At 43.8% G+C, this 22,359-nt stretch overlaps 1 protein-coding gene across 3 annotated transcripts in view; it reads left to right on the forward strand.

Moving 5' to 3' along the window:
- The window catches only part of SYTL3 (synaptotagmin like 3), a 778,488-nt gene that overhangs the window by 390,074 nt on the left and 366,055 nt on the right, over positions 1-22,359 (forward strand). For all 3 annotated transcript variants that reach the window (XM_069607884.1, XM_069607886.1, XM_069607885.1), the window contains exons 7-8: positions 5,539-5,611; positions 16,916-17,043. In XM_069607884.1, coding sequence (XP_069463985.1) covers positions 5,539-5,611; positions 16,916-17,043 — 201 coding nt within the window. The remainder of the gene's footprint in view (positions 1-5,538; positions 5,612-16,915; positions 17,044-22,359) is intronic.

A 22,359-nucleotide genomic window follows, 5' to 3' on the forward strand; every position in this document is an offset into this window, starting at 1 on the left:
AGCAGGGGTTTATTGCTTTTAGTATCCCAGAACATTTTACCGGGATACTAATAGTTTGTAACTTGTAAAATCTTGCAACTTGCAACAACAAAAAAACAAGCTGGCCACCATGGATCACGGAGAAGGGACTATACCCATTCCCTTTTCCCTTTTCAGGGCAGTCCTGCAAACAATGGAGCTGTGTCGGGAACACTACTGTTTCCGGCGCAGCCAATGGACAAGGAGGGAGGAAGTAAGTCGGAAGGGGGTGGGCGGTGCCTTATTGTGTGGAAAAGGGGGTTGAGGGATGGGACGCAGTGGCACAGGAAAGCAGGAAAGCACACTTACCTGAAAACCCCAGAGAGGGAAGATGGCAGCTTCCTGCTCTGAGGATGCTCAAAGTGGGGGATGTACTGCGTGGTAAATATCCCACTCTGAGCCTCCTCATTGGCTTGGAGGCCGCCACCCCCCCTATCCATGATAGTAATAAGGTTTATCAGAAAACACTATTTTCTTTCATGGAGAAAGTGGCTCTTTATCTGGATTTCATTTAAATTGCTATTCAAGCCTGGGGGATCCAGATCTACTGCTTCTTGTGATTTTCTGGTTTGTGGAAGCGGTCATTCCGGAAGCAAACAGGTAATGGTTGCTTTTTCTTGTTAATTTAACATGTGTTTTCAGTCTTTTACGAAATTGGGAGATATTTGGTTTTGACCAGGTCTTGTATTGTGGATTGTCCACCGCCTGTGCATGTAGCCAAATTGTATCAATTGTGCCAAATGGGAGCAGGTGCTAGTGCCAATGGGATGGGGAAATCCCAGGGGTTGGGATGGTCTTTCTAAAGCAGAGAATACCCTTGCCCTGGCATGTGTTCACAGTACATGCCATGCACTAAGGTGGACAGACATGCACTCAAAAGAGGCACTAAATGATCGCCATGGAGGGGTCTTCGGGCTGGGCCAGTAAGGACCTCACAGACTCCTCTGAGTAACAGATGGAAGGAGGCATTGATTAATTGCACCCCCCTAGGCTGCCTCCTTCCAAAGCAAGGTTGAGGGTTCCCTAATGCAGAGCCAGGCTGAGGTTGAACAGCCATATAGCAGCAGCAATTGTGGGTGTGCTTTGAGGTGCTGTGCCCACTCTCGTTGGACCCTTAGCTCCCCAGCCCCTCACAAAAGGCTAGAACACCCACAAGAAAGCCCTAAGAAACGGGAGGTTGATACCATTGTGGTCTCGCATGTGCAGTGACTGCTGAGTTACAGTTCAGCCAAACTGGCATGCACATTTTGTCATGTGGAGGACCAGGTCAGGGTGTGCCAGGAGCAGGAACATTTTCTATAAAAGTAGCCCGTTTATTTGATCTTTTTCTTCCCTATGTTTGGCCTTTTGCTTCACTGTGGGCCAGCCTCGTCGTGCACTTCCTGTGCAACCAGTCATGTAGCCCTTATGCCACAATACAAACCATGGCCAATGGCTGGGTTCCCCGCTTCAGTGTCGCACCTCTATTTGCCTAATGCAAATCTGAGCATCCATTTGAGATCTTCTGCATGAGATTTATGAACTGAAGAATTAACTGTACTTGTCCCGGTTTCTCACTTTCCTGTTCACTTTAGGTGATTTTCAATTCTATGTGGGATGTCAAAGTCTAACCCACTCAAACACAGTCTAAATTCTGCGACTGTCACTGACCCAGAGGACCTGTGGTCCCGGTACAAGAGGCGCATGCTACTTGGCATCGCATTATCAGCATCACAAGCTGAGGCATTCCCTCTATGTTGAATTACTTGCAATATATATGACTGCATTGAATCTGTCCTGCTTCGGAAACTCACATTATCACAGCAAAGCAAAATATATCCCAATGTTTGAATGCTTTGACATGCCATGTCCATCTTGGAAGCAAACCACATGAATACGTCTTTACCCTCATCAGTGCCCGTCTCCGACCAGATGGGCACACCTGAGTGGGGCTTTCCAGACGATCTCGACCGCTCATAGGTGACCAATGCATTCAGTCATGGAGTCAATGGGATTCTAGATCTAGGGGTAAACTGTGAAAAGGACCTTTCACTTTTGGATCCTGTCAGTCATCCCACCTTAATCTAGTGGAGTAACCCTTTTACCCTGGTGCCTCAGCCCCCTCACTCCCCACCATGTCACATTTGACCGCTTGGCACTCTGAAGCAACCAGTTGTGTGAGGCATATTACAAATCTTGGATAAATAAATAACGCATTGATTAAGTGTTCCTAAAGTGCTCTGAGGCGCCATGATGTGTCCTGAATTCCCGTTGGTTTTAATCAGTGATCTCTTGGAACCTTTGGCACAGGCACCCTGGCGCAGAAGAGTTTAAAGATGGCAGCGCGGGTTGACAATCAACTGATATGGTAACATGCCAGCAGGCTATGAGAAAGGAAGACAGCTTAAAATTTTCAACAGCCAACTTAGTGTCTATTTTGGAACACATTTGTTATTTCGTTACTTGCCTTCCAAACATCTGAATATCGATTTCTCAGACTTTTTGGCTGATGAAAGACATAATGCAGCAGGCAAGCCTCTTAGCTACTGGTTGCTTCTCATGTTTGTGTAATATCTTTTGCCTGGGGGGGTTCTTTTGAGACAGAGGTGGAAACTCTAAGTATGCCCCTCCATTAAATATAGCCTGTATATATCATCTTATAGCTCGTGCTTATTGATTACAGTATTTGTATTTGCATTTTACATTTGTATCGTGCACATGACGGACCAAACCGTATAGCGGCGCATTTGGAACACCAGGTTCATGCAAAGCAGAGCCAAGCCCAAAGAGGGGTGCAAGCAAACATACAGCCATGTAATAACCCTCTCTATACAAAAATGTATTCAGGGCTCTATATTCGAGGGTCCTGATTTCTATTGGAAGCATATTCTGGAGTTCTGGGCCAAAGACTGCAAATCTTCTGTCTCCCCTTGTTGTGGGAGCTGAGTGGGGAAAACACAAAAGATGACAATCTCTAGATTGCAAATATCTTGAAGGTTGGTAGGGTTGGTTCTTTTCCCTCAAGTATGCTGGAGCGAGCCCATTTAGTCATTTAAAGATAAGGCAATCTACCTTAAATCTAATGCGAACTTCTACTGCTAGCCAGTGCAGGGCACGGCGAGAGGATGAGACATGGGCAGTTTTTCCCAGCTTGAAAATCATTCTAATTGCAGCATTCTGGGCTTTTTGGAGTCTCTGGCCTTGTTTAGATGGAATACCAATGAATTGGCTATTACAGTAGTCCAGTTGTGCATTTGTCAAGGCCCCCACCACCGAGGCATGATCCTCGTTGGGAATATAGGGGAGTATCTGCTGTAAGAGTCTCAAAGGATAGTGCACCGCCTGGACCTTGGATTATCCTGCCAAAGACACCCCAAGCTCTTAACCTTAGAAACAAATTTTAAATTGGTTCCTAGGAAGGTCGGGATAGGCAGTTTTCTTGGAAGCAATAAGTAGGTGTCTTGGTCCAAACAGGATAAGTTCAGTTGCTGATGACGATCTGTAAAGAATGATTTGAACCAATCAGGTGCATGATCAGAAACTTTTCCTACCACCTGAAGTGGGCCCAGGAGAATGTGGTGGTTCACCGTATCAAAGACCGCGGACAGTCTATGGATCCTCGTAGTGGCACATGCCCTTCTGATTGGTATCCCTCTGCATTGTCTATCACTGATGCATATTTCTGCCAGGAGAGCCATCACTTGGTTCTTGGTACTTCTTAGAGATTCTGTATCCTGGAGCATACTCTCATGTCTGTTGTGCTTGCTCCCTGCCCCCCTCTAACATGACCAGTGCGCTCCAGCAATAATACATTAATCCGCAAAGCACAGTGTCCAGCGATTCAATGCATACAACTTTAATTCAAAATATTGATTTACAAACTCTTTGACTACACAGCTTTGATTTTAATTGATAGTTCTATATATGCATATTAAATTGTACTTGGCCCTGATTTCAAAACTTTATATGCTAATTAAATTGATTTTCTTTTTTTGCTATATCTGATCAAAATGAAGCATCGTCCTATAAAAGATGAGAAGTTGTATTTAGGCATTTTCCCTAGCCCACCTCAAAGGTTTAACTTGAAAAGATTTCTACCCACAAACATCATTTGGGGGTCACCATGTGTCACAGCTGCGATCTTGAGGTCTCCCTTGTTACCACTGTGATCTTCCTTGCTACCCCTAAAAAACCTTTTTCTTTCTTTTTATTTTAGGGGTAGATCCTGGACTGTGTCCAGTGCCATTTGGCTCTTTGTTTCAGGAGTGGCTGTCTTTTTTGTTCAGGTCTCTGAAAAAAACAGGAGTTTAGTAACACTTTGGGCAGTGAACCTAAATAAGAAAGAATAAGAATAAAAAATCATTTGTCTTCCTGGAATTCTATACAAAAATTGCTAGACTCATTAAAGGTTTACTTCAGGCACACTTCAGGGGGTGAGTCACTGATTTAGTCTATTCTTAAACACCTCAACTCAGACTTTCATCCTTCTGAGGTCGATAAATGAGTACCAACACAGGCTGGGTGTATATTTATTCTATGTAAAGCGCTTAAACGTAAGGGCTACATAATAACACCTCATTATCATTTGGCCTTGGACATCTGCTTGCATTCACAGTCATTTGGTAATATGGGCCTATACTGATATTCATGATACATATGGTGATCTATTCTTGTATGAAATGCATATCACGTTATAGTGATATCATAACCATATTTTTCATAGTTTACTTAGGAACAATGCTATGTGTTGCCACTTCCTGTTTTGTCAAGGCGTGAAAGGTTGTGCTCCATCGTTTCCTCTTCGGGGTTGGGTCAAATGGCATTACTTCTTGTGATGTCATGAGAGGTCAATAGTCGTGTTATGTCACTTCTGCTACCCCTGGCATTTTGGTGAAATGATGTCCCTGTTTCTGACCCTGCCTATTGTCCTTCCAAATCGACCTGGAAAAAAAAATAAAAAGACTGCACTTCTCTTTGTTAAAGATTTGCTTTGCTACACGGATTGACTATCTTCTGTCCTCAGGAGAGGAAACTGCAGTGAAAGGGGCCTATAAAAACAATGAACCACTGTAAATTCTCTGGCCCACATTTGATTGGAAATTATCTTTTCAACCAATATAAACAGGTAACGTGGGGACATAGGTTAATTTGGAAATTGGTTAGTACTGAAATATGATAATCACATGTTTTCAGTATCTCAATGTTTTATGTTCGAAATATTAACAGCTTGTAGAAGGTACAATAGCATAGGAGCATATTACTTAACATAACATCATATAGAAGAATTTACAGTAAGTTGCTGTATAATAATAGCTCAGCATAGCATAGAATACCATGAGTCCCATGTAATCAGTGGTTACATCAATACAATCTTTGTTCCTTTCCGGGGGCCAAGAGTCCTCTGCTTCTTGGGGGCTCTTTGACATTGCTGTCAAAGATATGATATGCTGGTGGCTCTCATTTGCATGTAATCTGATGGTAAACAATGCAGATATTGTAAAAAGTATCTGAGCTATATTTTCTCTGTTCTCTTTCTTGCAGAAACTCGACAAATCGAAAGGATTTAATAAGTCAGTGGAGAACTTGTTTCTTTCGGTATCCACACACATGAAGAGTAAGTGTTCGGCACTTCGCCTGTCTTTCGGCTCGCTCAATAGGAGCGCAATTGATATTTCTGGAGCTGTTCTACGAACACAATCAACAAATAACAAATCCACCGTTACCCAACAGAAGTTGCTCAGTTAGATGAAATCACTCCACTCCTAAAAAAATAAAGTATACCAATTTTCATTGATATTGAACGATTTTCTCTTGAAATGTTGTTGCAAAGGATGAGACCGGACTACATAAACTATATGTATCCTTGCATCACCATTTAGCACTGCAATTGCACCTTGGCAAAAAATGAAGCAGTGAAAATATGCATTGCTGCCATACATACCTGCTTGTGGTAATTTTTGCCATGGCACATATGCCAATGCAAAATTGAAGCACCCGAGTGCACAGTTTATGTACCGAGGACCTGGGAAAGATACTTTTTATTTTCCTTTTAGGGCTTCAATAGGTAAATAAGAAGGTATTCATCCTCCCCCAGACACTGCAGGAAGTAGAGTTTAAATCTTGCTCCTCTGAAGGTGCTGTAGAACTGCACATACAATCAGGGTCATTTTTTGTTCGTCTGGAGTAGCCTGTACAAGCCACAGGCATCATCAAAATATTTGTATTAATTATATTATCGTGTGTTTTATGCTTACAATCAAACCATATACACTCTGATCTCATTCATACAATACGACCATTGCTATTACATCATACACAATTCATAATACATAGTTTATCCATAAAAATTATAATTATATTAAATGAAGTTACAATATCTTATTTGCAGTTTTCTGGAGTTGGATGAGCTGTTGCAGCTGTTGCAGTGCGTGACTCGATCATACATGACCAGCTTGTCTCAGCGTGTGTAATCCTACATAAAATAAACACCCCACTTCCTTTTCTTAAGTCAGACCTTCTCCCCTGGAATCGAATCAAGTACCCCAACATACTCCATGAATAAGTGAAATTAGTTTTCCTATTGAGTGAAAAGACTGCTGATGGAAAAAGTCTCAAACTGTTTTATTTACTACTAAAGCAGTGTATACTATTTTCTATTCAAAACATTTAATTGAAATGCCATTTGTTGCATTTACCTATTCTCTTATTCTTAACTGCTAATGCAGCATATGCTGATATTATATATATATATATATTTCTGAGGCTTGTGGAATCTGCTTAGATCACATGCTGTGCATAGGCCAACATCTAGTGGAAGCTGCGGAGTATTACAGTTGTTGTTTTCGAAACTTGAAAAAGGACGTCAACAGGGCGTGTCAGTAATACTATCCCTAGTGTGACGTCTACTGTACCCATGGTACTTCCCTCAGATTTTTTTTTCCGCCATCATAGATGGAGGCTAAAGCAGAGTTCTCCTTTCGCTTATCGAGATCATCCGATGGCGGTGAAGAAGGAAAACGACCGTCGAAGACTCCCATCGACTGATCCGTTCCGGCCTTGGAGGGCCACCACGGGCTTCGGCCCACACAGTAGGGAGAGAGGGGGGAGGACATTTTAGAATCTTTTCGTACACCACATTCACCTAGCTGCTGTGTCATTCCATTATGGATAGACCCCTTTTAAACTGTGCCCTAAGTGCAACAAGAAGTTTCCGTGGGTCGATAAACACCTTGTGTGTAACCTGTATCTCCCTTGAGACCACGTCCAGGGTTCCTGTCGAGCATGTAGGCTCTTGAAGCCCAAGACATTTAAGGACCGCCTAACTAAATGCTGGGCCCACCACGCCAGGCCACTCGAGGCCATGGTAGTTGAGGGAGCCTTCAGCGAAGGCAGCAACACTGCGGTATCCAATGGCGAAGGGGTTACTCCGGTTTCCCAAGCGCAGGTCCCCGACCACAACCGACAGGCCAGCGGCCTTGTTATGGGGACGACACCCGACGGCGATGGTGCTCTCACTACACTCCCCACCAAACACACAACCCACGGCTGAGACTCGACATGCGTATCGAGCAAACGGCAACGCACAACATCTATGGAGAAGTCTGTTGAATCGCTGTCCTCTGGGCACTCCAAATTTAGATCGCCACATGACAGGCCCCGACTGTCGAAGGACAGAACAGATGTCGTGGATAAAAGCATTCCCGAAGGTCGTAAATCAACTGACAACACTTCGGATCTGAACGCAGTCGAGATTTGACGTTCTGCGTTGATAGCGGTAAAAAAAAAACACACAGGCCGGACTAGTCCATTTAGTTAAAAAGCACGTCCCAGAGGGCCTTGTTTAGTCACGGGAGTCTAAGAAAAGCTCTTCTAAGACCCCTCATAGGCATAAATCACAAAAAAGATAGGTCCCCTCACAAGGCTAAGGAACCTCAGGTACAGGTTTCCCTGTCCTCTGCCGTAAAGAAAAAGGCTACGCCTTCCACTATATTACACCTACTCCAGAAGATTTAGGTCCCTCACCTCATCCTATAATCATTCCTAGTTCTTCCCAATGGTCAGCCGAAATTATAGATAGGGTCATCAAAATAATGTTCTTAATGGCAATTTCTATTAAAAAGACCATAGCTACTTCACAAATTTTCACTCCACCCCCCCACAACAGCATCCGCTGGGTCTCAGAACCCTGTTCAACCCCCTGCTAAGAGATCTCACCCCATTGAGCTAGAACAAGATCCCACTGTCATCAACCTATGTGACACAGACACTGATCATGAAGACCTCTATAGCCAAGAAGCTGCAGACCCTTGTTATGAGGATAATGAGGACTATGAGGTCTACCAAGATACAGTGATGTACACAACGCTCCGCAGTTGATAAGGACGCCCCTGTTGTAGACTCACCTATAGATAATCAGCCTCTTGTGAACAAAGTACTCATCAAAGTGGCTGAGCATTTCCAAATATCTACCCAAGAAGATCCACAGGACAAGGATTTCGTTGACGAAATCTTGGTAGTTAAAAAGGCTGTATCTCAATTTATTCCCCTACTAAAGTCTGTCTAGCAAAAGATACAACCCTCGCTGGAAACACCTAATCAGACGCGAGCGGTCAACACCCGCATTGAATAACTTTTCAAACACTGCACCTTCTGACCCGCTGTACATCAGGGGGCAGCTAAAGCCTGAGTCGCTTTTTGTTACTACCACAAGGAAAAGAGCAGGTACACCCTAGCCTCCTCTGAGGCTCCTCCGGAAAAGAAAAGTAAAAGACTTCACACAATGGGCAGGAAGGTTGCCTCTTCCGCTGCATTCCAAACCAGGATAGCTAATAACCCTACTTTATTTTCTAGTTACAACTGCCATAAATGGGATGAGGTTTCAGCTTTACTCTTCTCAACCCCGGAACCCCTAAAGACCCAATTATCTCTGGTGGCTTCAGAAGGAAGGGCAGTTTCAAGCTGTTTGCTAAAAAAGCACTCAACGCCGCAGATAACGCCGGCAGAATAATAGAGGAGGGTACCATTATGAAGCATCACGCTTGGTTACGCCAATCAGGGTTTAAACCAGAGACGCAGGCCACTCTCCTTAATATGCCTGTCGAGCCCAATGTACTCTTTGGCAAGGACGTCGAAGGACGCCTTGAAAACAGCCAAAGAAGAATACAATACACTGAAATCATTGGGCCAATTGACCAATAAATCTCCTGGCCAGAGGGGAAACAGCAATTTTCGTTACTCACGTGAACAATTTTCCCAGAGGGGTTTCAACTATAACCAAAATCAGGGAACAGCAGGGGGGAACAATCAAGCCAAGCCTCTCAGAACTGCCAGAGAGGACCGCACAGAGCACGGGGAAGGAGTCCCTCCTACAGAGGTGATACCCCACCTAAGAAACAGTGACATCCCACTTCAGATGCCCTTCCATGCCTCTCCAGTAGGAGGGCGCATTTCCAACTTCACGCAAGCATGGGAGGGTATCACCTCACACAGATAGGTGCTGTCCACCGAAGCGGGCAGATATTGTATAGAACTCCTCCAGAGACCCTGGAACCACCACCCATGACAGAAACCCCACTGCAAGGAAGACTAGCACATCCTCCTGGAGGAAATCGCCACGCTGCTCAAAAAGGACGCCATAGAAATCGCCCCGGCCAACCAGGTAAACAAGGGTATTTATTCAACCTACTTCCTTGTGCCAAAGAAAGATCTAACAATGTGCCCAGTATTCGATTTACGCCCTGCAAACAAATATGTCAAGCCACAAAAGTTCTGTATGACTACGCTACAAGAGGTAATCACTCTACTAAAAAAAGGGGAATTACATTGCAACACTGGATATGAAAGAGGCCTATTTTCATATTTCAATGTTCCCAGCACACAGAAGATTCTTGCGTTTCAAGATAGTGAACCAGCACTACCAATTCAAAGTGCTTCCCTTCGGGATAGCATCTGCTCCAAGGGTGTTCGCGAAGGTACTGGTGGTGGTGTCAGCACACCTGCTCAGGGAGGCAATCCCAGTGTACCCTTACATGGACGACTGGCTGATTACAGGGGAGTCTCCCCTAATTTGCAAACAAAACATTCAAAGAACTAACAACCTTCTCTTTCAATTGGGCTTCTCCATCAACGAGAAAAAATCAAGCCTGGTGCCAAGTACAACCAAACAGTTCCTAGGAGCTGTAATAAACAAAAAAGAAGAGTTGGTCTTTCCATCAGAGGAAAGAGTCCAGAAAATGTTACTGCAAATACCATACTATCAGGCCGGCCGTCAGATAAGGGTGCACAAAGTTTTGCGTTTGCTAGGCAGGATGGCATCTTGCATTTACCTTGGACCTCACATGCGCCTGCGCATGCAAACCATGCAGGAGTGGTTGGCAAAACAGTGGTCTCAGGCAGGTGGTCAGTGGGGATGATCTAGTGGTCGTTTCACCAACACTAGCACTAAATCTTCGCTGGTGGACGAGAGAGAATCTATTGAAGGGGAAACCCTTCCACGATCCGGAAATACAAACGATTGTAACAACAGACGCCTCACTCGCTGGTTGGGGGGCTCATTACCTTCACCACACAGCGCAGGGTCTGTGGTCTCATGCAGCAGCACAGAACCACATCAATCTGCTGGAACTACTGGCAGTATTCAAAGCCCGTCAGGCATTCGAGTTTCACCTAGTGAACCAATCTGTGCAAGTCCTGACAGACAGCACTATGGTGATGTTTTACATCAACAAACAAGGGGGCACACGCTATCCAAATCTGTCCAAACTTGCACAGCAAATTTGGAGATGGGCACTGAAACTGAAAATATTCCTATCATCATAGCACGTTCGAGGGGAACTGAACTCTCTGGCAGACTCACTAAGCAGAGATCCTCTACCAGAGGAACACGAATGGCAGCTACATGCAGGGGTCATAGAGCACCTCTTCTCTCAATGGGGTTTCCCCACAAAAGACTTGTTCGCTGCAAGCGAAAACAGTCAATAGCCAGATTTCCAGTCCAGATTCCCCCAGCCAGGCTCCAAGGGGAACGCTCTATGGATGAACTGGTCAGGGAAATTTGCTTACGCTTTTCCCCCAACTCTTCTCATGAGGAAAGTGGTGAACAAGATCCACAAGGAACAAGTGACGCTAATCCTACTTGCTCCTAGTGGGCAAGACAACCTTGGTATCCACATCTGCGTAAATTGGCGATGTGCGATCCCATTGAGCTCCTGTGCCCATACAATCTGCTTACTCAGCACGGGGTACTAACAGTGCACCCTCAACCTCACTCAATGAACTTGGCAGTATGGCTTCGGAAGTCAACGAGTTTGGACATCTTAATCTACCACAAAGGTGTATGGATATCTTGAAGGAAGCAAGAAAGCCTGACGCTCGGCACTGTTATTTTGACAAGTGGAGGAGATTTGTTATTTGGTGCCAGTCTAAACAAATGAACCCCATAGAATGTACTCCTACCCACATTCTAACATATATGCTCCACTTGCTAGACTCAGGGTTAGTATGCATCTCTTTAAAGGTCCACCTGGCAGCCTTGTCAGCCTATACCACCTCCCACAATAAAGTCTCATGGTGGAAGGTACCTGTCATCAAAGCTTTCATAGAGGGAGTAAAGAGACTCCACCCTCCAACTTCTAACCCACCGCCAGGATGGGATCTCAATGTTGTTCTTGCTAAACTCCTGGGACCCCCTTTCGAGCAGATGCATATGTCTAGTCTTAAACACCTGACTTACAAAACTGCCTTCTTAGTGGCCATTACTTACATAAGAAGAGTTAGTGAAATACAAGCATTGTCATTGCAGGATCCTTTCTTTACCATACACAAGGACAAGCTGGTTTTACGTACTCATCCGAGGTTCTCCCCTAAGTTCATCTCTAAATTTCACGTAACCCAGTCTATTAAGCAACCGGCTTTCTTTCAGAAACCCACCAGCTCAGCTGAGGTAAAACTCCACACACTAGATGTGGGGAGGGCGGTCCTTTACTATGTAAACAAGACCAGACTGCTAAGAAAAACAGACCAACTGGCAGAGGAGACCGCATTTCAAAGAATGCCATCTCCAGATGGATAGTAAGATGTATACAATTGTGCTATTCCCTACCAAACAAGACTCTGCCTTTCACACCCAGAGCTCACTCCACAAGGAGCACAGGAGCCTTTCATTGCAAATGTCCCTCTGGACAGCATTTGCAAAGCAGCTACATGGAGATCAGTACACACTTTCACTCAGCATTATTGCATTGACTCTCATTCCAAGACAGATACAGAGGTGGGACAAGTGGTTCTAGGACATCTCTTCTCCCATGAACCTTCTCACATCCCACCACCTTCTCCTAACACTGCTCGCTAATCTATGCACAGGATGTGATCTAAGCAGATCCCACAAGCCACAGAAGGGATACATTACTTACCGTAATCCTATTTCTGATGCTTGTATCTGCTTAGATTCACATGCGCCCACCCTTCCTCCCCTCGGAGAGAAGGCGCATGGATGCTTATGAGGTTGTCTGATATGTATCTGCTTGTATACAACTGTACACAGGCTACACTTCATGCTACCTCATATCAGAAAAATAACAATCTGAGGGACCTCGATGCGTGAAGGACCATGGGTACAGTAGACGGCACACTAGGGCTAGTAATACTGGCACGCCCTGTCGACGTCCCTTTTCGATTTTAGAAAACAACAACTGTAATACTCTGCAGCTTCCACTAGATGTCGGCCTATACACAGCATGTGAATCTAAGCAGATACAAGCATCAGAAATACGATTACGGTAAGTAATGTATACCATATATAATATAGAGTCCGAAAAGATACTGTTAAAGGGGCGTTCTGGCTAAGGATGCATTACTAAATCCATGGAAATTCAGTGGGAACACTTTATATGGGGGGCATTATTGTTGCAATGCAAAAATAAATAAATAATCATTTACCAGTTAAGGTTACTAAAGTAAGCATAGTTCAGTCACCACGCTGCTCTGGTCAGGACACCACCCATGACAACACACATGACATCACCGATGCGTACACCGTCTGCAACAAATAGTTTAGGAACAGGTCAGAGTGTCATACACGGTGATTATTACTTTGACAATCACTAAATGTGCAAGGATTCAGGGCATTTTGACCATATTCAAATATCACAGAAAAAGGATTTTTGCATGTGGCACAGTAAATAGAAAAAAGCAAAGTGTGTTATTGGCAGAACGTGGTTACAAGCATAATGCCCAGAAATCGAGGAAAACTGCCAGTCAGCAAATGCTATGACATGAGCGATGCTGCTTTAATACAGCTGTTGGGGACAGTGCCGTCCTTAGTGACATCACCGCCCCGGGCTGAAAAATAACAATTTGGACCTCCCCGTCGTGCCCCATGTCATTTGGGGGTTGGTAGGAGGCTCAAATGTTTCTTTTTGTGGTCGGAGAATAATTTTAAAATTTAATGCGCTCACGGGAGCCAGTGCATTCAACAACAGTAGGGTGCTGGAGCACCCTATTAAGTTGATTATCGCCCCATTCCTGCGCTGGAACAGGGTGGTAATTATCTCAATGCACCCTATTGTTGTTAAATGCGCCCGCTTTAAAAAGTGCATTTACTTTCAAAATGACACTTCTCCAACCACGCCTGCTTGGGATAGCCCTTGAAAAGGCTTGCCGGAGCTGGTGCCCTGGGGACTCTGGTTGGGGACTTAACAAAAGTCATTTCAGTTGTAAAACAGGCGTGTGTAAAGTAAGTGTAATCAAATTGGGAAATAGGGCAACTTTCTTACACCTCATGTCCACTTAGGGTTGGTAATGTTCATACGTGCTCCGTTTACGGGGGATTTTTTTCCTCTGAATTCAATAACTGTGAAATGGCGGGATCAGGGAATTGATCCTCAAACCTGCCCCGTATGTCAAACGGATAGTGAAACATTCTGTCACATTTTATTCTTTTTGTTCTTACACTAAAATTCGCAAAAGAACTTTGACTCCAGTTTTAGAATCGAGAGAATTTTTATCAATTTAGGCCGCACTACTGCAAGATGAATGTATAATGTGGGCAATTCATTCCCTTATCAGTCAAGCATTGAAACTTAGGAAGATGCATATCAGTGACCTTGAGGAGAATACCTCCACCTCATAAACATGTTGTAAAAGCTCCATGGCTGCCGCCAAACTCGTAATGAGGCCCAGAGTATGCCTATACTCCCTCATATTATCAAGCTCAGAGAATATTTTCAAGGTTAAGTTCAAAGCTTAATTGACTGGTAGACTGCAAGGGTGATGATGGAAGACAGGCTAATTGGTCGGAAGCTATGGTTATGAACAGCCCACCAGCACCTGGGTATTAACCTGCGTGCTGCTTGCGTAGGTGAAATATTACAGAGGGGTACAAGGGTGCCAACCAATTATAGATGGCCACGTGATAGAGAGCCCTATAGTTTGTGTAACCAATGGGACATCGTGTATTTGATGACGTTCGTAGTGACTTGCACTAAGGGAGGGCTTAGTTGACCCACCTGATGTTAGAGACCTAATCACCTTCCTAACAAGTATGGAACATATAACTAGATGTTCCCTGTAAGCCAATCACTTTCCCAAGTAGGTTTTTGTAGTTTGCAATGCATATTGACATCAATGATGACAAGTTATTAGTATAACATTTGCCTTTTTCATGAAATGCATTGAGTGTGAAGATCGAGTGAATTTTTTGATGTTCGTTGTAACTCCCTGTTTTACATCATTGATATTAAAACAGTTACACTTTGCCAACTTACTGAGTTAGTTTGATTATTGATGTTTGAGTATATTCTGCCTCTCCATCCATCTCAAAGTATTGCTACCTCGTTTTAAAGGGCTGGATCGGACACTCCAGTTCACATTTGTCTATGGGGAGCAAATGGGAAATCTTATATTTGGGGGCCCCATATAACTTTGCCCCTCAATTAAACTAAGCAATGATTTCCACACATGAAAAGCATTGATCTATAACTGAATGTTAAAGAGTTCATCCATCCTGAAGTAGGTGGTGAGCAGTGTATGCTAATACAGTATAGAGGGTCTGCTGTCGCAATAAAGGCATTGGCTTTACTTACCACCCCAGCTCCACATTATCTGACCAATAATATGATAGCTCGTGCTTTTGATGGCAATCCATGGTAATGAGTACATCCCTGGCCATTCAGTGGCAATCCTTGGCAATGATGTGATAAAACTGCACAAAACGTTCCAAATAAATTCAAAGTTGGGTCTCTTGTTTTTGGAAAGGTTTCGACCAATTTGTCATAGGGCACCAAAGTTATAAGTCACCGAAAAAGTACTGAGATGCCAACATTAAGGTGCTAATTAGTGGTGCAAAACGCGCTTTTCACCGCCCTCCCTTTAGCCAGCTGACAATTCCTCCAGGATTAAATAATTTCTACTTCAGAGGAGCTGCTGGGAAGGGGATGAATTGGATCACTTGTAAAGATCTTGCTGAGAGGGGACATTACAGACAGACCAAAAGGTGTCACAGCGGCTTAGTAAGGAGGTCACAATGTCACTGGGCAGCTGGGTAATACAGATGTGTATCAAAAAAGTTCCTTGACGCTAATCAAGAAATGAACCAAGGAACTCCAATGGGAGATCTCGCTATATTGATGTGATCATTCATAAATGTTGATATAGCCTAGTTCAAAGAAAACAGTTAGTCACAATTCATGAATATAAAGTAATATATCATATAAGGTAGTCCATAACACTCATCTGTATATGTTGACTCAACATTAAAGTAAATAACAAATAATTAATTAATCATAACCAGTTCAGTCATTCTGTCTGAAATTCAAAGAAAATGTACACAATACTCGTATTTTGAGTGAAGTAATTAACATTGCATGAATAGAGTTCATACATGGTGAATACTACAGTTTGTAAGATGCCAAATTATTAGTTATTCTGTAGTAGATGAGCTTTCCTGTTTACACTACTTGTTTCGGGAATCACTTCCTTTTTCAGGTGATAGGAACTCACTCCCTTCCTGCAATTAAGGATGTAAATAATCGTGAGTGTGAAGCTCAACGTAGGGTTACGAAAGAATTGTTAGGCTACAAAAGTAATTCATTCAATAGGTTTAAAACGTACCGACCTGATAATGTTTCGTGTTTGGTGACACCACTAAAAGTGCTGTCTGTGCTTATCTGTATGAGTTTGATATATAATACATGATGTGTGTCACTCTTACAACTCTGGTTGCACTCATGCGCTCTCATGGCTTCAGATGCTTCCCGTGGCTCAAAGGATTACATTTAAGGCCCTTTGCCTAGTCCATCATGCATACTAACATCTTGGTGCCGAGTTCCTTCGGGACAAATTCAGGCCTTACATCTCGGCTCAGGCTCTCCGCTCTGAAACTGCCAATCTTGTCATCATCCCGAAATTATGGTGGGCCTGGTTGGGTGGACGCAACTTTTCGGTTGCAGCAGGAAACCTTTGGAACGAACTGCCCGCAGCAATGCGATATTTGAAGAATCATCTTCAATTCCGGCTTTCTCTTAAAACTCTCCTATTCTAGGTAGGCTCCTAATACCATTCACTGTTAAGTTTCCTAGCGCCATGCAGCCCTTGTGGTGTATCTGCGCTGTATACATTTTGTTTACATAACATAACTCTGACTGCCCTCAGAGCTCATAAAGGCAAGGATTTACCACAGATGTTGTATCCTGAGCACAACCTGGAATTGCTTTCAGCTCCTATTCATGTAGAGAGGCCCAGTAGGAGCCTGACTTGCGGCCATTTTGAAGCATACAGCAATAGGAATATTTCTTATTTCAAATTATTTGTTATTTTTAGCTTTGTTTGTTATCCTGTCAAATGTGGGACTAGTACTTGGGGTATTTTTAGCACGCGTGTAGCACAATGCCTTTGAATTAAAGCTTTCGTGTTTCTATTACAGAATTTTCTGTGTCCCAAAATGATATGACAACAGACAGATTTCATCTCAGCTTAAATTATGGACAGAATGCAGAGAGGAGGAAGGAGCGAAGAAGCCAGTCGGACACGGCCATCGACATTTCAAGCAGGGTGTGTGTTGATGTTGCCTTGCATTTCTAGTTCTTCAACACTAAAACTACCATGACAGAAATTCAAATATGTCTGACACCACACGGATAGACTAGAGCATTTCTGTTTGTTGTTCATATCCTAATATTAAGATTGTACGGCAGTGGTTGGCCTGGTCCTGAATGCATGTTATCATACTGACATGATAGTATGTGGACGAACTGGCAACTGACTTAGTGAGAACGGCCCTAGCTTCACAGCCTAAATCAGGGATCTGCAACTAGTGGCTCACCAGATGATTTGTAATTTTATTCCTATGATCTTTCACCATTGTCTGGGCTGGCTGGAGCTGATGAGAGTTGTAGTCCAAAAGATCCAGAGAGGCAAAGGTTACAGACCCTGAGCCTAAATCATCGTGGCTGGGCAAGGATTAAGCCAATCCAGAGATCTTTATCTTCCTACACCATCCAAAATGTAAGGCCGATCCTACAAATATTCCCCTCTATTAGCCAGTGAGCCAAGATAAGGAGAGGGAAATAATCAAATCGTCTATTTATAGAGCCATTGTCAAGGAGGAGTATGACATGGCAGACACATAGACACCTGCTACACAGTCCAACCCTGCCAGAGCTGGCTAAAGCACTGACCACCTTGACACACTGCTGCACTGAAAATAGCAGAAATAGTGGTATTACCCACTTTTCCCAAATTATTTTTTGGTGCATTTGTAACCACTTTTATGCCGCAAAAATATATATGTAAGTTTAAGTAAGGTTAATAGAAAGGGGAATTTGAGGCAGGAGGGTCTGTGGGAGGTCTCCCTCTGCTTTTTATGGTAAAGAAAAGTGGTAAAACTGGCAAAAATAATCGTGCGAAATGCCATCCGGCAAAAAATAATCAGGAAACCTTCATAGATCCAAAATAGTAGGTGGTATTCTTCTGTGCAAAAAAAGTACAGGTACAGAACATAACATTTATTCAAATGTGAAAAGTGAGAACTCACTAGCCATTTATTTGACTCCTTGGCCTAACAAGGTACAGTAGTTTCTATCAGAGCTACAGCCGACAAGAGCCTGTGAAAGTCATTAAGACCAATATAAACACCAACATCTCAATCAATGACTTTTGAACTCTTTTTTTTTTTGCGCTTCGAAGAGGACCACTGATTACCTGTTTCCCAGATGCAGCATTGCATTAAGCAAGGATGGTGGTCACGAAGAGAAGATGAAAAAAACACACAGGTTGCCTTTTCATACCTCTCCTTTGGGAGCTGGGTGTGTTGACATGGAGATCTTTTTTTAATTTGGACTGATTGGGTGGCAGTGATGCCATGGACATGGCTGAGGAGCTCAATTAGACTAAGCACTGATTTCCAGACATGAAAAGCATTTATCCGACCAATAATATGATAGCTTGTGCTTTTGATGGCAATCCATGGTAATGAGTAAATCCCTGGCCATTCGGTGGCAATCTTTGGCAATGGTGTGGGTACATGATTCCAAAACATGGCAATGGTGGGATGGATAGAAATGGCATATGGTAGCAATGCCTGTCATATGATGTGAATACCAGTGAAAATTAAGGCAGATCATGGACATATGATGCCAATGACTGGCAAATGGTGACTGACTTGCATATGTTTACGAAACATCCAATTGCCTTTGTCAATGCTTATTTTGTTTTGTTGTTTCCTAACCTGCTCTCTAACTTTGACTCCATCTCTCCTTCCATTCTCATTCTCCTTGATCTTTCCTCTACCTTTGACATGGTCAATCATTCCATCCTCATAAATCGGCTCTGCTATACCTTCAGCATCATGTACCTGGCACTGGACTGGCTAACTTCCTTCCTATCTAATCATCCTTTCCAGGTGCAACTGGTCCCATTCCTCTCCTCCGCCTCACTGTCTACCTGTAGCATTCCTCAGGGCTCTATCCTATCGCTGTGGCTCTTTAACATCTAACTTGCCCCTCTTTCCCACTTGATATCCTCTTTCTCTCCTCATTTCCAGTGTATGTTGATGACACACAGCTGTCCTTCAATCTTCCCTCCACTTCCTCTGCTTCTTCCTCTCTGGTTCCCGACTGTCTGACTGCTATTCAGGCATGGTGCCCTACTAATGATCTCTGTCTTAATGCCAGTAAGACTGAGATCCTTCTCTTTTGGTCTGCTGCTCCCTGCTTTGCCCTACTCTCTAGTCGCCCTCCTTGGGTCTTCTCCCCTCACCATACTGTGAGGACAAAAACCTTGGTGTCATCTTCGACTTCTCTATTTCCTTCTACCCTCACATTATGGACCTTGCCAAGAAGGCCCACTTTCAGCTTCACCTCCTTAGAGACATTCTCCCCTTCCTCACCTTTCCCCAGAAACTCAATGTCTCTAGAGCTCTGGTCCTTTTTAGGTTGGACTACTGTAATAACTGCTCCCTCAAGCTGCCTTTTCCTCTCTTTGCCCCCTTCAACAAATCCAGACTAGGACTGCAAGACTTATCCTTGGCCTCAAGCCCAGGGACCGCATCTATCCAGGCCTAAAATCTCTCCACTGGCGCCTGGTTGCTGCGAATATCAAATTCAAGACCATCTGCTTCATCCACAAAGCTTTCTGGGGCCTGCGACCCTGCTATAGCCAACTCTCTCTCCCTAAATACCTCCCTGCTGGAGCCCTTCTGTCCTCAGCTTCAACTCGTGGTAGGTCATATATTTTTTCCAAGCAGAGATTTGGGGGTAGATCTCTCTCTTCAGCAGGTGCTTCCCTCTGGAATAGCCTCATGCCCCTATCAGACTTGAGCCGGACCTTCTTGAGTTCCGGAAAATTCCCAGCTTTTCTCTAACTCTTGTCCCCTTCCTTGCTAATTCCACTTCTGCCACTGTGACTGGCGGCTTGATCCCTTATGAGTCTTACAGGCCACCAGGCCTTCCCTGGCCAATCCTTACCAGCACTCCCCCTTCAGCCCTGCCCTCCCGGGCCCCCCTCCCTGGCCGGATTGCATCACAAGTCTGGTCCTTCCCCGTCCTCCCACTTAGTTGGTGATCACACCTCTGGCACCCCCAGCGCCCACACTCCCACCCTCCCCCCCCTGCCCCCGAGCTCCCCTTAGCACTTCTCAGCCCCTGTGCCCCCCTTCTCCCTCTCTGCACAGTATGCAGTTCCAGCATCCCTCCCCCCTCCTATTTTGCACTTCACTTTACTGCACTTGCACAATCTGAATGTCACAAGGCCAAGCAGGACTGTTTATTGTTTTATTATTTCCTCTGTTGCTTTCTCCCTTTTGCTTTGTGCCGTCTGGAAACACGATTTGCTGCATAGGCGCCTTATAAATACTCAATAAATAAAAATAAATAAATTAAATAATCTCCATAAATGGAACAGAGCCATTAGACAGAAAAATAATGTTACTGTTCCTTATAATGAATTACTATTTTGTGTAATTCTACTGGATTCTAACATTTATGTTAAAGTTCTTTTCTGCACTTTAAACCATTTATTGTCTGTAGCATGGCGATTCATTTAGAGATATGTTTTGCTGCTGCCATTTCAATTTTCATGCCATCTGACAAAATAGTCAAACAAAAAGGAGGACTTTTATGAAGACAACAGAAATACAAATGGGGCTGATTTACTATATGTACATATCCTAGTAATAATAGGTCTGCCTTATTTTTTATCTGAGGTTTTAAGGATATGAGCATAAATTGTGATTAATTTGCACCAGGCAGCATGCACTTTATGCAAAGATGTACTGTAATGAACATGCACTATGCACTTTTTATGGGCAAACATCGCAGTGAATCAGCATTATGTAATATGCATCCCTGGTACACAGGGATTACCGCAGTTGAATACTGGTGGAGATACACTTCACCACATGATTCCTATTGCACCCGTTATGCCTGATGCTTGCATTATAGTGAGTCATTAGCTTGATTATACCTTGCACGTAGCATGTTAGGAAGCCGATAAAGTGGCTATCAAGTACATATGTTTTATTTGCATGAGTATACAAATACATCATGTTACGCAAATCTGGCATCTTGTTTTTCAAAATGTACCTTTTAGAGCACTATGCACACAAAAAAGCAGAAAATAGTTACCCATCGGAGATATACTAAAGCGACCTCCCAGACATATTTCATGGTGCCAAAGACTAAATGAGGAAAAAGATGTTTTTTTTTTAAAAAAGGATTTTTAATTTAAAATAAATGCATTTCTCTTTCTTAATGTAATGACAATGTATTAGACCGAAAGATGTCTAAAATCGTTATTGTTTTACAAGCATGCATAGAAACCAAAATACATTGGGCCTCATTACGAGTTTGGAGGTAGCCATGCTGTTCTTAGCGGCATGGCTACCTCCAATCTCGGGTTCCGGGTCCTGCAAAACGGGACTTATCGGGCCATTCCGACCTTGGTGGGCCTGGTAATTCCCTTTCGCGGGACCCGGACCCGGTACGTCCACATTCCCATTTCAGCCCCCACAGGGCTCAATGGGAATGGGGAGGATGCTAACAACGGACCCGTTAATGATGGGCCCGTTGTTAGCATCCTGGTCTGCTAGCGGGTCCTGCTCTGCAAGTCTGGTCTGACCAGGCGTGAAGAGCGGGACCCGCTGCAGAACTCGTAATGTGGCAGCCCGGAATGAACGGTGCCGGTCCCTTACCGGCACCGTTCATTCCGTGGCCGCCACATTCCTAATGAGGCCCATTATGTGTAACACAATGAATGGGATGGATATGATTTGAAAAAGATTACTTACGTAGAGCTGTAGTACAACGTTAACATGTTCCAAAATGGCACCCCTGGAGAGGAAAATCCAGGATAGGGGAAACGATGGGGGGGGCTCATGAATCAAAGAAAGGACTAATGGTGCATATAACATTAGGCTGTAGCACAGGCAAATGTTGAATCTGACGAAGCCCGATTTGGGTGGAACACGTTGTTCTGTTCTGTCATGTCCTTGATGTCCATTAATATGGAGAATAAAAGATTAAACTGATTACCTAAGACACTGGAGGATTCCTTTCCTTACACCGTTTATTGAGGAGCAAGTGCCACCGCCTTATTGCCGAGGAGGAATCCTTTGGCTGTGTTTACAATATATACTTGTTGAAAAAACTTTGTGAAAGGGACCTCATGGTTAAGTTGCACTAATAAAAACCTATGAAATTCAGGGAGAAAACTTTAGTAAAGGGACGTTTTATGGTAACAAGTAAAACTGAAACCCTGCAGAAATTCGCCAGTTGTAGTAAGCTAAGCAAACATAACTCGCACCACCAGCTTGCACTGCTAAGACTAACACCCAGGACATCAAAGATGATGACATCAACTGTCACCACAGAC

Source organism: Ambystoma mexicanum, chromosome 4q (genome assembly GCF_040938575.1).
Source record: "Ambystoma mexicanum isolate Mex_15411 chromosome 4q, UKY_AmexF1_1, whole genome shotgun sequence".
NCBI classification, from domain to species: domain Eukaryota; kingdom Metazoa; phylum Chordata; class Amphibia; order Caudata; family Ambystomatidae; genus Ambystoma; species Ambystoma mexicanum.